Here is a 16,422-nt window from a genome sequence, read left to right as displayed (position 1 = left end):
GCTTGAACACCTTTGTGTATTGTTAATGGAGGTATTTGCTACTTTGGACGACTCCGGCTCTCCTGTTGCGGTCAATCCTAGAGCATCTAGTAAACTTAACAGATACTATGATGTTCCTTACTCTGTGGAAGTGTTTCCTGTTCCAGTCCGTGTGACGGAGATTATATCATAGGAATGGGAGAGGCCTGGGATTCCTTTTTCCCCTTCTCCAGTTTAAAAAAAAAAATGTTTCCGGTTACTGACTCCATTAAGGATTCATGCTGCACGGCGCCTAAAGTAGAAGAGGCTATTTCTACTTTGGCAAAGAGAACTACGATCCCTATAGAGGATAGCTGCTCTTTTAAGGATCCCATGGACAAGAAGCTAGAGGCTTATTTAAAAAAGATGTATGTCCATCAGGGTCTTCAATGGCAACCTGCAGTCTGTATTGCCACAGTAGCAAGTGTGGCATCTTATTGGTGTGATGCTTTGTCTGAATCTATTTTAGAAGAGACTCGGTTGGAGAAGATTCAAGATAGGATTAAGGCTCTCAAACTAGCCAATTCCTTTATTTCTGATGCTAACATGCAAGTTATTAGACTGGGGGCCCAGATATCAGGCTTCTCTGTTTTAGCCCACATGGCCTTGTGGCTAAAATCTTGACTTAAAGGACATAAAAGTAACTTTTGTTCCTTTCGTAACTTCAAATCAGACTTCAAATCAGACTTAAAGGACATCAAAGTAACTTTTGTTCCTTTCGTAACTTCAAAGGTCAAAAGTCTTTCTCTTCCAAGCAGGAGCAATCCAAGTCTTCTTGGAAGCCCACTCAGTCTTGGAACAAGGGGAAGAAATCAAAGAAACCTTCAGCTAAGCATAAGACAGCATGAAGGATCTGCTCCCGGTCCAGGACCGGATCAAGTGGGCGGCAGACTTTCCCTATTTTGTCAAGCCTGGATACGAGATGTCCCAGATCCTTGGGCTGTGGACGTAGTATTTTAGTATCTGATGGTCGCTTCCATGGAAATCATTCCCTTTGCTCGATTACATTTGAGAGCTCTACAAGTATGCATGCTCATACAATGGAACAGAGATCATTTGGATCTGTTTCAGAGGATAGATCTAGATCAGTTGACAAGAGACTCTCTTCTGTGGTGGCTTTCTCAGGATCATATGTCTGAGGGCACATGCTTCTGGAGACCTTCCTGGGTGATTGTGACCACGGACGCCAGCCTGCTAGGTTGAGGAGCAGTCTGGGACTCTTTGAAAACTCAGGGACTATGGACTCGGGAGGAGCCTGCTCTCCCCATAAACATTTTGGAGTTGAGAGCAATTTTCAATGCTCTGATGGCTTGGTCTCAATTGTCCTTAGCCCAGTTTATCAGGTTCCATTCAGACAATATCACCCCGGTGGCTTACATCAACCACCAGGGAGGAACTCAGAGTTCCTTAGCCATTAAGAAGGTGGCATGGATTATTCAGTGGGCGGAGGCTCACAATTGTCTTCTATCTGCCATCCACATTCCAGGAGTGGACAACTGGGAAGCGGATTTTCTGAACAGACAGACTTTTCATCTCGGGAGTGGGCTCTTCAATCAAGAGGTATTCTCCAGGTTAACCCTCAAATGGGGAATGCCGGAGTTGGATCTGATGGCATCTCGGCAGAATGCCAAGCTTCCAAGGTACGATTCAAGGTCAAGAGATCCGCAGGCCGCTCTGGTAGATGCTCTGGCGGTTCCTTGGGTTTTCAGGCTAGCATACCTGTTTCCTCCGTTTGCGCTCCTTCCACGAGTCATTGCTCGTATCAAACAGGAGAGAGCATCGGTAATTCTAATAGCTCCTTTATGGCCACGCAGGATCTGGTATGCAGACCTAGTGAAGATGTCATCTCTTCCACCTTAGAGGTTACCTCTGAGGAAGGACCTTCTAACTCAGGGTCCGCTCCTTCATCCAAATCTTATTTCACTGAAGCTGACTGCTTAAAGATTGAACGCTTAGTTCTGGCTAAGCGTGGGTTTTCTGCAGGCTCGTAAGCCTGTTACTAGTAAGATTTACCATAAGGTATGGCGTAAATACCTTTATTGGTGTGAATCAAAGGGCTACTCTTGTAGAAGGGTCAGGATTCCTAGAATTTTTAATTTTCTCCAGGATGGTCTAGAGAAAGGGTTGTCAGTCAGTTCTCTGAAAGGTCAGATTTTTGCTTTTATCTATTCTGTTACATAAGCATCTGGTGGATGTGCCAGATGTTTGATCCTTTTGTCAAGCCTTGGTCAGAATTAGGCCTGTATTTAAACCTGTTACTCCTCCTTGGAGTCTTAATCTTGTTCTTAAAGTTTTGCAGCAGACTCCTTTTGATCCAATGCATTCCATAGATAGTAAGTTGTTATCTTGGAAGGTTTTGTTTCTTGTTGCTATTTCTTCTGCTCGGAGAGTTTCGGAACTCTCGGCTTTGCAGTGGGATTCGCCTTATATTATCTTTCATGTGGATAAGGTGGTTCTTCGTACTAAATTGGGTTTTCTCCCTAAAGTGGTTTCGGTTAGAAATATTAATCAGGAAATTGTTGTTCCTTCTGTCTGTCCCAATCCTTCTTCTCATAAGGAACATCTGTTGCACAATTTGGATGTTGTGCTTGCTCTAAAATTCTATTTACAGGCAACTAAGGATGTTTGCCAGTCTTCTGCCCTTTTTGTTTGTTTCTTAGGAAAATGTAAGTGTCAGAAGGTTACTGCTACTTCTTATTCTTTCTGGTTGAGAAGTATGGTTCGTTTTGCTTATGAGACTGCTGGTCAGCAGCCTCCTGAGAGAATTACAGCTCACTCCACGAGGGCTGTCTCCTCTTCCTGGGCTTTAAAAAATAAAGCTTCTGTGGAACAGATTTGCAAGGTTGCAACTTGGTCATCTCTGCATACTTTTTCTAAATTTTAAAAATCTGATATGTTTGCCTCGGCTGAAGTTTCTTTTAGGAGAAGGGGTTCTTCAAGCGGTGGTGCCTTCTGTTTTGGTCTGCCTTTCTTGTTCTCCCTCCCTATTCATTCCGTGTCCTCTAGCTTGGGTATTGGTTCCAACTAGTAATTGAATGACATTGTGGACTCTCCATATCTTAGGAAAGAAAACAAAATGTATGCCTAAACCTCAGACACCTCTACAGCTTTGTGTTATTCCTTTTTCCTTTTGCCTTCAGTCAAATGACTGGGGATTATGGGTAGGGGAGTGACATTTAACAGCTTTACTGTGGTGCTCTTTGCCTCCTCCTGCTGACCAGGAGTGATATTCCCACTAGTAATTGAATGACGCTGTGGACTCTCCATATCCAGAAAGAAAGAAATTTATCAGGTAAGCATACATTTTGATTTTTGCCATCACTACATTTAAACAGAAATAGAGCCTTTTTTATATTTACCTATCAAAATTATATATTATTTTTTAGTAGACAATCCAAAGTATTGATCTGGGCCCATTTTGGTATATTTCATACCGCCATTTCACCGCCAAATGTGATCAAATTATTTACAAACAGCTTGTGCAATCATGGCACAAATGGTTGTAAATGCTTCTCTGAGATCCCCTTTGTTCAGAAAATAGCAGACATATATGGCTTTGTCATTGCTTTTTGGTAATTAGAAGGCAGCTAAATGCCGCTGCGCACCACACTTGTATTATGCCCAGCAGTGAAGGGGTTAATTAGGTAGTTGTAGGGTTAATTTTAGCTTTAGTGTAGAGATCAGCCTTATTTAATTTTTTTAATATATTTTCTGCAGGCTAATAACCCCCCTTACCTCCCAGCCTCCCTGATCTCCCCCAAACAGCCCTCTAACCCTCCCCCCTCTACCTATTTGCCCCCATCTTAGGTACTGGCAGCTGTCTGCCAAGTACCCATTTTTTCTGTACTGTAGCTGCCCCCCTTAATACCCTCCCCCTTTCCTGATCCCGTTCTGTCAACGGAGCCCACATAGGATCCCCCTCATTACCCCTCCTCCCTCCTTCCCCCTCTATGACGCAGCTTTTTTTTCCCCCTGTAGCGTGGCATAGAGGTCCCACCAGCTCCCGCCCTCCTCCCGCCCCCTACAGCGATGGGCTGCCCAGCCTCCTCCCTTCTTAGCCTCCCACCCAGCAACGATCGGCACCGACGTTGTCCGATGCAGAGAGGGCCACATAGTGGCCTTCCCTGCATGGGTAACTCTGCAAATCTATTTCTAAGTACCTGTCCTGTCCCGTTAGTGTAACCATAAAAATCAATTCATGACGTGCAGTTAATGGGATTTGGAAGTCAGATTTTAACCTTTAAGATTCAGATAGAGTTTACATTTTTTCAAATATTTTTTCAGTGAACTTCTGATACCAAATGAATCTCTTTCTGCTGGTCTCTTTTGATGAAATGTAGCTCTTTCCATGAGAGCATACTTAGGTAGGCTCAGTAGCACCCAGGTGTCTTTAACGTTATACGACAGTAGTGTTGATAACAGTGTTATACATTTTGTTTGTCATGTACAGTATGTCAACTAGTTTCATATCATTTTTGAGAAATTTTGAACTTTTTTTTTTTTTTTTTTAAATGTCCAAACAATTTCTTGCAGTCGTACGTGAATAAAGTATCAGCATGCAAATAAAAACATAAAGCTTGATAATGTTTTAGAACTGATGGTGTCATTAGTAATTTCACTGATGACATAACAACAAAACAATCTCCAATGATATTTAAAGAGTTTTCTGCCTTTTAAACATTTAAATTAAAACTTTCATCTCTTGTGTTATTTACGTTTACTCACATAAATGCATATATATATATATTTCCATTTGTACTGTATTGCGCATTCACTTCAGTCATTGTATAGAGGATCTATCTAATATTGATCAAAATCTGTTTTCAAGATGTTTTGGGCCTTAATAAAGAATGCAACATTACCTTGCATTAAAGGAATATGAAACCCATTTTTTTCCTTTCACAATTCAGATAAAGCATGTGATTTTTAAACAACTTTCCAATTTACTTCTATTATCGAATTTGCTTTTTTCTCTTGGTATCCTTTACTCAAAAGCATACCAGTGTACTTTTGGGTGCTAGCTGTTGATTGGTTGCTCCACAGTTATGCCTCTTGTTATTGGCTGACCCATTGTTTTTAGCTAGCTCCCAGTAGTGCATTGCAACTCCTTCAACAAAGGAAACAAAGAGAATGAAGCACATTTGATAATGAAAGTTATTTAAAGTGTATGCTCTATTTTATCATGAAATAAAAAAAAGGTTTAATGACCCTTTAAGGTTTAAGGGGCTTAATATACTAATTGTAATGGCTTAGAAAACAGCCTATAACATTAACCCAATTAATAAAGGTTTTATTTGCCTCACAGTTCCATGCAAGTAAATAGGAAACATTATACATTTGTGCCCCTATGCCAACATGTAATCCAGAAAACATATAAAACAGCACATCAATTGTAAGATAAATTAGTTTATTTGTGTGTAGTGACATTCAAATTCTAAAAGTAGAAAACAAATAATTCTAATAATTATGTGTAATATGAGTAAACCAAGTTATAGATACCCCTCACAAAAATAAGGAAAACCTAGTACCACGGCGCTGAATACACAGCTTAATTAGTAACTTAGTAGACAGATATTTTTGTGAGGGGTATCTATTTTTTGTTCTGGTTTGATTTAAAGGGACACTCAGGTTAAATTAAATTTTCATGATTCAGATACAGCATGTAATTTTAAACAACTTTCCAATTTACTTCCATAAAAAAAATGTGCACAGTCTTTTATATTTACAATTTTTGAGTCACCAGATCCTACTGAGCATGTGCAAGAATTCACATACTATACGTATATGCATTTGTGATTGGCTGATTGCTATCACATGGTACAAGGGGAGTGGAAATATACATAACTTTGAAATTTGTTATAAAAAAATCTACTACTGATTTGAAGTTCAGACTAAGTGCTATTGCATTGTCTTGTTATCTTGCATGTGTTGATTATGCAAATCTAATGTGTTGACTGGTCCTTTAAGGGGAGAGGTACTCCTTTTTTTATACCACTTGCTTTATAGTATTTTTAACAGCCCAGAGAATACTACTCTTTTTCGATAACCAAGTTATAGGTACAATCACATGACATGGCTGCAGACAGTGGACTATAACTGAATACAGGATGGTTTTCTGTTGCATATTCCAGTCAGGTTGCTATGTTTTTATTATAAAAGACTGAAATATGTGGTGCTGAAAGTCAATTTAGTAAGAGTTTTATGGTTAATCCAGGATGAACAAGTTGGGATTACTCTTGAGAGCCAGTGCTAGAAAAATAGAAGGTGGCTTAGCTACCTAGTGCCTTCATGTCTCTCACAGGAGTTCTATGCTAATCTTGCACTCAGGGTAAAAAAAGAAAAAGATTCCCATAGGAAAATTTGCTAAAGGTTCATCTTGTGCGGTTTTCCTGTTGTTATCACAATTAACCTTAGGAAGTAAAAATATCCTAGAGAAAAGCTAATGCAGTCTTGACAGTACTTGTGTGAGTCGTACAAAATGTCACACTTTTGAGGATGTCAAGTATTTTTTACATTTTGTGGCATCTTTTAGAAAAGTAACATACTTGTTCCTTATAGGGACACTAAACCCAAATGTTTTTCTTTCATGATTCAGATAGAGCATGCAATTTTAAGCAATTTTTTATTTTACTCCTATTATCATTTTTTCTTAATTCTCTTGCTATCTTTATTTGAAAAAGCAGGAATCTAAGTTTAGTATCCAGCCCATTTTTGGTTCAGCACCATGGATAGCGCTTGCTACATTGTCATCTTTTTCAAATAAAGATAGCAAGAGAACAAAGTAAAATTGATAATAGGAGTAAATTTGAAAGTTGCTTAAAATTGCATGCTCTATCTGAATCATGAACGGAAAAATGTGTGTTTAGTATCCCTTTAATAGGGATTAGCCTTCTGAAGTTAATAACAATACAGTATATCTGATTATATAAAATATGCTATAGATAATGAAAATATATCATTAAAGAGACATTGAAGGTAACTCTTTTCTTTGTTTCATCTAAAAAAGGACAAATCTCCTGAATAAAGTTTGTATCACTGACACAGGTGTGTGTTTCTCTTCTATAAAAGCAAAGGCTGTTGTCATCAGCCAATGAAGATTAGTAGGAAGTACAAAAAAACAATACTGCAATGTTAGTTTCAAATTGTATACAGCACTTATTATTATTTTTTAAGATACAGAAGAGCATTTCTTCTGTTAAGTGTGATCAGTCCACGGGTCATCATTACTTCTGGGATATTACTCCTCCCCAACAGGAAGTGCAAGAGGATTCACCCAGCAGAGCTGCATATAGCTCCTCCCCTCTACGTCACTCCCAGTCATTCTCTTGCACCCAACGACTAGATAGGATGTGTGAGAGGACTATGGTGATTTTATTTAGTTTTATTTCTTCAATCAAAAGTTTGTTATTTTTTAATAGCACCGGAGTGTGTTATTCCTTCTCTGGTGGAGTTTGAAGAAGAATCTACCAGAGTTTTTACTATGATTTTAGCCGGAGTTGTTAAGATCATATTGCTGTTTCTCGGCCATCTGAGGAGAGGTAAACTTCAGATCAGGGGACAGCGGGCAGTTTAATCTGCAAAGAGGTATGTAGCAGTTTTTATTTTCTGACAATGGAATTGATGAGAAAATCCTGCCATACCGACATAATATCATGTATGTATATTTAACATTTGAGTATTCTGGGGAATGGTACTTCACTGGAATTACAATGTGTATATAAGACTTTAGCCTAATTGCAAAGCAACAGGTTTTTTAATAACTCTTAATTTATGTTAAACGTTTTTGCTGGAATGTAAAATCGTTTCCATTTTCTGAGGTACTGGGTGAATAAAATGTTTGGGCACTATTTTTCCACTTGGCAGTTGCTTGATCTAATTATGACAGTTTACTGATCTCTCTCACTGTTGTGTGTGAGGGGGAGGGACCTTTTTTTGGCGCTTTTGCTACGCATCAAAAATTTCAGTCAGAAGCTCATTGTTTTTTCCTGCATGTTCCGGTTTATCTCTACAGAACTCAGGGGTCTTCAAAGCTTGTTTGAGGGAAGTAATCTAACAGAGCTGTGAGATTATAGTTGACTGTGATAAAAAACGTTTATTCTTTAACTTTTTTATGCCATCAGGGTTAGTTTTTCTTTGCTAATGGGAACAAACCTTTGCTAAATTGTGTTTTGTTTTTCAAAGTTTATTGATTTCAACTGTTATATATCTTTCAGTGCTTCTTAAAGCACAGTACGTTTTTTCATTGTGTTTTACTTGAATAATATTTCCAAGTTGCAAGTTTATTTGCTAGTGTGTTAAACATGTCTGATTCAGAGGATGAGACCTGTACTATTTGTGCCAACGCCAAAGTGGAGCCCAATAGAAATTTATGTACTAACTGTATTGATGCTACTTTAAATAAAAGTCAATCTGTACAAATTGAACAAATTTCACCAAACAACGAGGGGAGAGTTATGCCGACTAACTCGCCTCACGTGACAGTACCTGCATCTCCCGCTCGGGAGGTGCGCGATATGGTGGCGCCCAGTACATCTGGGCGGCCATTACAAATAACATTACAAGATATGGCTACTGTTATGACTGAGGTTTTGGCTAAATTACCAGAACTAAGAGGCAAGAGTGATCACTCTGGGGTGAGAACAGAGTGCGCTGATAATGCTAGGGCCATGTCAGATACTGCGTCACAACTTGCAGAACATGAGGACGGAGAGCTTCATTCTGCGGCTGACGGTTCTGATCCAAACAGATTGGATTCAGATATTTCAAATTTTAAATTTAAGCTGGAAAACCTCCGTGTATTACTAGGGGAGGTGTTAGCGGCCCTGAATGATTGTAACACAGTTGCAATACCAGAGAAAATGTGTAGGTTGGATAAATATTTTGCTGTACCAACAAGTACTGACGTTTTTCCTATACCTAAGAGACTAACTGAAATTATTACTAAGGAGTGGGATAGACCCGGTGTGCCGTTCTCACCCCCTCCGATATTTAGAAAGATGTTTCCAATAGACACCGCCACACAGGACTTATGGCAAACGGTCCCTAAGGTGGAGGGAGCAGTTTCTACTTTAGCTAAGCGTACCACTATCCCGGTAGAGGATAGCTGTGCCTTTTCAGATCCAATGGATAAAAAGTTAGAGGGTTACCTTAAGAAAATGTTTGTTCAACAAGGTTTTATATTGCAACCCCTTGCATGCATTGCGCCGGTCACGGCTGCAGCGGCATTCTGGATTGAGTCTCTAGAAGAGAACCTTAGTTCAGCTACGCTGGACGACATTTCGGACAGGCTTAGAATACTTAAGCTAGCTAATTCATTCATTTCGGAAGCCGTAGTACATTTAACTAAACTTACGGCTAAGAATTCCGGATTCGCCATTCAGGCGCGTAGAGCACTGTGGCTAAAATCCTGGTCAGCTGATGTAACTTCTAAGTCCAAATTACTTAATATACCTTTCAAGGGACAGACCTTATTTGGGCCCGGTTTGAAAGAAATTATCGCTGACATTACAGGAGGTAAGGGCCACGCCCTGCCTCAAGACAAAGCCAAATCTAAGGCTAGACAGTCTAATTTTCGTTCCTTTCGGAATTTCAAAGCAGGAGCAGCATCAACTTCCACTGCTCCAAAACAAGAAGGATCTGGTACTCGCTACAGACAAGGCTGGAGACCTAACCAGTCCTGGAACAAGGGCAAGCAGGCCAGGAAACCTGCTGCTGCCCCTAAAACAGCATGAATTGAGGGCCCCCGATCCGGGATCGGATCTAGTGGGGGGCAGACTTTCTCTCTTCGCCCAGGCTTGGGCAAGAGATGTCCAGGATCCCTGGGCGCTAGAGATAATATCTCAGGGATACCTTCTGGACTTCAAATACTCTCCTCCAAGAGAGAGATTTCATCTGTCAAGGTTGTCAACAAACCAAACAAAGAAAGAAGCGTTTCTACGCTGCATACAAGAACTATTGTTAATGGGAGTAATCCATCCAGTTCCACGGTCGGAACAGGGACAGGGGTTTTACTCAAATCTGTTTGTGGTTCCCAAAAAAGAGGGAACTTTCAGACCAATCCTGGATTTAAAGATCCTAAACAAATTCCTAAGAGTTCCATCATTCAAAATGGAGACTATTCGGACAATTTTACCCATGATCCAAGAAGGTCAGTACATGACCACAGTGGATTTAAAGGATGCTTACCTTCACATACCGATTCACAAAGATCATTACCGGTATCTAAGGTTTGCCTTTCTAGACAGGCATTACCAGTTTGTAGCTCTTCCATTCGGATTGGCTACAGCTCCAAGAATCTTCACAAAGGTTCTAGGTGCTCTTCTGGCGGTACTAAGACCGCGGGGAATTTCGGTAGCTCCGTACCTAGACGACATTCTGATACAAGCTTCAAGCTTTCAAACTGCCAAGTCTCATACAGAGTTAGTACTGGCTTTTCTAAGGTCACATGGATGGAAGGTGAACGAAAAGAAAAGTTCACTCGTTCCACTCACAAGAGTTCCCTTCCTGGGGACTCTTATAGATTCTGTAGAAATGAAGATTTACCTGACAGAGGACAGGTTAACAAGACTTCAAAGTGCTTGCCGCACCCTTCATTCCATTCAACACCCGTCAGTGGCTCAATGCATGGAGGTAATCGGCTTAATGGTAGCGGCAATGGACATAGTGCCATTTGCTCGCTTACACCTCAGACCACTGCAACTATGCATGCTAAGTCAGTGGAATGGGGATTACTCAGACTTGTCCCCTTCTCTGAATCTGGATCAAGAGACCAGAAATTCTCTTCTATGGTGGCTTTCTCGGCCACATCTGTCCAGGGGGATGCCATTCAGCAGACCAGACTGGACAATTGTAACAACAGACGCCAGCCTTCTAGGTTGGGGTGCCGTCTGGAATTCTCTGAAGGCTCAGGGACAATGGAGTCAGGAGGAGAGTCTCCTGCCAATAAACATTCTGGAATTGAGAGCAGTTCTCAATGCCCTCCTGGCTTGGCCCCAGTTGACAACTCGGGGGTTCATCAGGTTTCAGTCGGACAACATCACGACTGTAGCTTACATCAACCATCAGGGAGGGACAAGGAGCTCCCTAGCAATGATGGAAGTATCAAAGATAATTCGCTGGGCAGAGTCTCACTCTTGCCACCTGTCAGCAATCCACATCCCGGGAGTGGAGAACTGGGAGGCGGATTTCTTAAGTCGTCAGACTTTTCATCCGGGGGAGTGGGAACTTCATCCGGAGGTCTTTGCCCAAATACTTCGACGTTGGGGCAAACCAGAGATAGATCTCATGGCGTCTCGACAGAACGCCAAGCTTCCTCGTTACGGGTCCAGATCCAGGGATCCAGGAGCAGTCCTAATAGATGCCCTGACAGCACCTTGGGACTTCACGATGGCTTATGTGTTTCCACCCTTCCCGATGCTTCCTCGATTGATTGCCAGAATCAAACAGGAGAGAGCATCAGTGATTCTAATAGCACCTGCATGGCCACGCAGGACTTGGTATGCAGATCTAGTGGACATGTCATCCTGTCCGCCTTGGTCTCTACCTCTGAAACAGGACCTTCTGATCCAGGGTCCATTCAAACATCAAAATCTAACTTCTCTGAAGCTGACTGCTTGGAAATTGAACGCTTGATTTTATCAAAACGTGGTTTTTCTGAGCCAGTTATTGATACCTTAATACAGGCTAGGAAACCTGTTACCAGAAGGATTTACCATAAAATATGGCGTAAATACTTATATTGGTGCGAATCCAAGAATTACTCATGGAGTAAGGTTAGGATTCCAAGGATATTGTCTTTTCTACAAGAAGGTTTAGAAAAGGGGTTATCTGCTAGTTCATTAAAGGGACAGATCTCAGCTCTGTCCATTCTGTTACACAAACGTCTGTCAGAAGTGCCAGACGTTCAGGCTTTTTGTCAGGCTTTGGCCAGGATTAAGCCTGTGTTTAAAACTGTTGCTCCGCCATGGAGTTTAAACCTTGTTCTTAACGTTTTACAGGGTGTTCCGTTTGAACCCCTCCATTCCATTGATATAAAGTTGTTATCTTGGAAAGTTCTATTTTTAATGGCTATTTCCTCGGCTCGAAGAGTCTCTGAGTTATCAGCCTTACATTGTGATTCTCCTTATTTGATTTTTCATTCGGATAAGGTAGTTCTGCGCACTAAACCTGGGTTCTTACCTAAGGTAGTCACTAACAGGAATATCAATCAAGAGATTGTTGTTCCTTCTTTGTGTCCAAATCCTTCTTCGAAGAAGGAACGTCTTCTGCACAATCTGGATGTAGTTCGTGCCCTAAAGTTTTACTTACAGGCAACTAAGGAATTTCGACAAACGTCTTCCCTGTTTGTCGTTTACTCTGGTCAGAGGAGAGGTCAAAAGGCTTCTGCTACCTCTCTTTCTTTTTGGCTTCGTAGCATAATTCGTTTAGCCTATGAGACTGCTGGACAGCAGCCTCCTGAAAGAATTACAGCTCATTCTACTAGAGCTGTGGCTTCCACTTGGGCCTTTAAGAATGAGGCCTCTGTTGAACAGATTTGCAAGGCTGCAACTTGGTCTTCGCTTCATACTTTTTCCAAATTTTACAAATTTTACACTTTTGCTTCCTCGGAGGCTATTTTTGGGAGAAAGGTTCTTCAGGCAGTGGTTCCTTCTGTATAAAGAGCCTGCCTATCCCTCCCGTCATCCGTGTACTTTTGCTTTGGTATTGGTATCCCAGAAGTAATGATGACCCGTGGACTGATCACACTTAACAGAAGAAAACATAATTTATGCTTACCTGATAAATTCCTTTCTTCTGTAGTGTGATCAGTCCACGGCCCGCCCTGTTTTTTAAGGCAGGTAAATATTTTTTAAATTATACTCCAGTCACCACTACACCCTTGGTTTCTCCTTTCTCGTTGGTCCTTGGTCGAATGACTGGGAGTGACGTAGAGGGGAGGAGCTATATGCAGCTCTGCTGGGTGAATCCTCTTGCACTTCCTGTTGGGGAGGAGTAATATCCCAGAAGTAATGATGACCCGTGGACTGATCACACTACAGAAGAAAGGAATTTATCAGGTAAGCATAAATTATGTTTTTAAATTAAAGGGACAGTCTAGTCAAAAATACATTTTCATGATTCAGATGGGGCATGTAATTTTAAACAACTTTCCAGTAGACTTTTATAATCAACTTTGCTTTGTTCTCTTGGTAGTCTTAGTTAAACGCAAAACCTAGGTAGGCACATGTGCTAATTTCTTAGCCCTTGAAGGCCGACCTCTTATCTGAATGCATTTTGACAGTTTTTCACAACTAGAGGGCGTGCCATAGACTTACTAGTGTGCCATACACTTACTAGAGTGTGCAACCAATGACTATGTGGAACATAGCTGTGTCTGCACTTCCATGTTTAATATGAATTGGAAAGTTCACAATGTTTAGAATTAAATTACAGGAAAGGAGAACAAAACAAATAATGAAAGTATATTGCAAAGTTGTTTTTCTACATGTAATTTAAAAACAATTATATTAATATCTTGAGGTGAAGGATGCATTACAGTCCTGGTGATGGAGAGAAATACAATTTTCAGAGTTTAATTACAGCATCAGTGAACAGTATAATAAAAGTACATTATAATATTTTTAAGTTTAATTGTTGAGGCCATTGTGTCCATTTAACAGTAGCTTTTTCTAATTTAATGTTTTGTTTCATTATTACTTTAAGCCGAACAACTACCTACCCCTACACAGAGGCCCAGATGTACAGCCAGAACACAGGGGGAAGTTACTTTGATACACAGGGTGCATCGGCACAGGTGACCACAGTTGTCTCCTCCCATAGCATGGTGGGCACTGGCGGAATTCAGATGGGGGTCTCCGGGGGACAAATCATTAGCAGCAGTGGGGGAACTTACCTGATTGGCAACTCCATGGAAAACTCTGGTCACTCCGTGAGTCACACAACTCGAGCTTCTCCAGCAACAGTAAGTAATCCTATTACAAAATGATAGAAATGTGCAAAGTTTATTGATCTAATGAGTAAATAGAAGAGTCCTTTTATGTCATTGCATATATTGTTTTGTTTACAATTGAATTAACTCACATGCTTGCTGAGTATGAAATATTTGGGAATGCTTTAAAACAGGGGAGTCCAACTTTTTCAAATGAAAGATAAGTTTGTAATTTTGTTTGCACATTCCCAGACTAGTTGACTAGTATGCCCCTATATGTCACTGATGCTGATATACAGGGAGTGCAGAATTATTTGGCAAATGAGTATATTGACCACATCATCCTCTTTATGCATGTTGTCTTACTCCAAGCTGTATAGGCTCGAAAGCCTACTACCAATTAAGCATATTAGGTGATGTGCATCTCTGTAATGAGAAGGGGTGTGGTCTAATGACATCAACACCCTATATCAGGTGTGCATAATTATTAGGCAACTTCCTTTCCTTTGGCAAAATGGGTCAAAAGAAGGACTTGACAGGCTCAGAAAAGTCAAAAATAGTGAAATATCTTGCAGAGGGATGCAGCACTCTTAAAATTGCAAAGCTTGTGAAGCGTGATCATCGAACAATCAAGCGTTTCATTCAAAATAGTCAACAGGGTCGCAAGAAGCGTGTGGAAAAACCAAGGCGCAAAATAACTGCCCATGAACTGAGAAAAGTCAAGCGTGCAGCTGCCAAGATGCCACTTGCCACCAGTTTGGCCATATTTCAGAGCTGCAACATCACTGGAGTGCCCAAAAGCACAAGGTGTGCAATACTCAGAGACATGGCCAAGGTAAGAAACGCTGAAAGACGACCACCACTGAACAAGACACACAAGCTGAAACGTCAAGACTGGGCCAAGAAATATCTCAAGACTGATTTTTCTAAGGTTTTATGGACTGATGAAATGAGAGTGAGTCTTGATGGGCCAGATGGATGGGCCCGTGGCTGGATTGGTAAAGGGCAGAGAGCTCCAGTCTGACTCAGACGCCAGCAAGGTGGAGGTGGAGTACTGGTTTGGGCTGGTATCATCAAAGATGAGCTTGTGGGGCCTTTTCGGGTTGAGGATGGAGTCAAACTCAACTCCCAGTCCTACTGCCAGTTTCTGGAAGACACCTTCTTCAAGCAGTGGTACAGGAAGAAGTCTGCATCCTTCAAGAAAAACACGCGTCCAAGTACTCCACAGCGTGGCTGGCAAGAAAGGGTATAAAAGAAGAAAATCTAATGATATGGCCTCCTTGTTCACCTGATCTGAACCCCATTGAGAACCTGTGGTCCATCATCAAATGTGAGATTTACAAGGAGGGAAAACAGTACACCTCTCTGAACAGTGTCTGGGAGGCTGTGGTTGCTGCTGCAAGCAATGTTGATGGTGAACAGATCAAAACACTGACAGAATCCATGGATGGCAGGCTTTTGAGTGTCCATGCAAAGAAAGGTGGCTATATTGGTCACTGATTTGTTTTTGTTTTGTTTTTGAATGTCAGAAATGTATATTTGTGAATGTTGAGATGTTATATTGGTTTCACTGGTAAAAATAAATAATTGAAATGGGTATATATTTGTTTTTTGTTAAGTTGCCTAATAATTATGCACAGTAATAGTCACCTGCACACACAGATATCCCCCTAAAATAGCTATAACTAAAAACAAACTAAAAACTACTTCCAAAACTATTCAGCTTTGATATTAATGAGTTTTTTGGGTTCATTGAGAACATGGTTGTTGTTCAATAATAAAATTAATCCTCAAAAATACAACTTGCCTAATAATTCTGCACTCCCTGTATGCTTCATACTTTGTCTTATTGTATGCCGGGTAGGCATATGGGAGCTCTCTTGGGCTGAGGTCAGCAATCATTGGTGGAAACCCAAGGATGAAAACCTAAGTCTCTCTCACTGTTACCCACATGCATGACCAAGCCAGTGCAAAGTGACATACACCTTTTTAAAGACAACAGGGCATATTTCTGTTCTGAGTGTCTTTTTGGGATGTGGGGTTTATGCAAACAGGGGTATTAAAAGAACAAGCCAATCACAGACGCTTAGGTTTATATTACCCATAATCCTTGGTCCCTGACTTCTATACTGGATACCAGATGGGATTTTGTTTTCCTGAGACAGAGCCTTACAGCATGGAGCCAAGCTTCGGAGGATAACTGCTAGAGATGACATCATATGGTCTCAAACACAGCATCTTGCATTGCTGTATGAATCCGGCTAGATACAGGATAATACACAGTACAGACATTTTAACACAATATATTTAATAACAGCAAAAAAGTAAAATGTATTTATTTAGATAACAGGACAATGCATAATGGGAAAGATGTGGGCCTGGTAAAATGCCTTAGAGGGCTGGTATTTAGGTTGGACAACCCTGCTTTAAACATATTTATGTTTACCAAAAAAAATAAAACTTCCTTTAGACGTGAC

The 16,422-nt window shown here is 40.8% G+C and overlaps 1 protein-coding gene across 1 annotated transcript in view; it reads left to right on the top strand.

Moving 5' to 3' along the window:
- RFX3 (regulatory factor X3) overlaps positions 1-16,422 on the top strand; it is a 445,346-nt gene that overhangs the window by 186,204 nt on the left and 242,720 nt on the right. The window contains 1 exon segment of the mRNA XM_053702543.1: positions 13,720-13,978. Within this exon segment, the coding sequence (XP_053558518.1) occupies positions 13,720-13,978 (259 nt within the window).

The sequence above is a fragment of the Bombina bombina genome, chromosome 2, assembly GCF_027579735.1.
Source record: "Bombina bombina isolate aBomBom1 chromosome 2, aBomBom1.pri, whole genome shotgun sequence".
In the NCBI taxonomy this organism is placed as follows: domain Eukaryota; kingdom Metazoa; phylum Chordata; class Amphibia; order Anura; family Bombinatoridae; genus Bombina; species Bombina bombina.
This window is presented reverse-complemented; position numbering and strand designations above follow the sequence as displayed.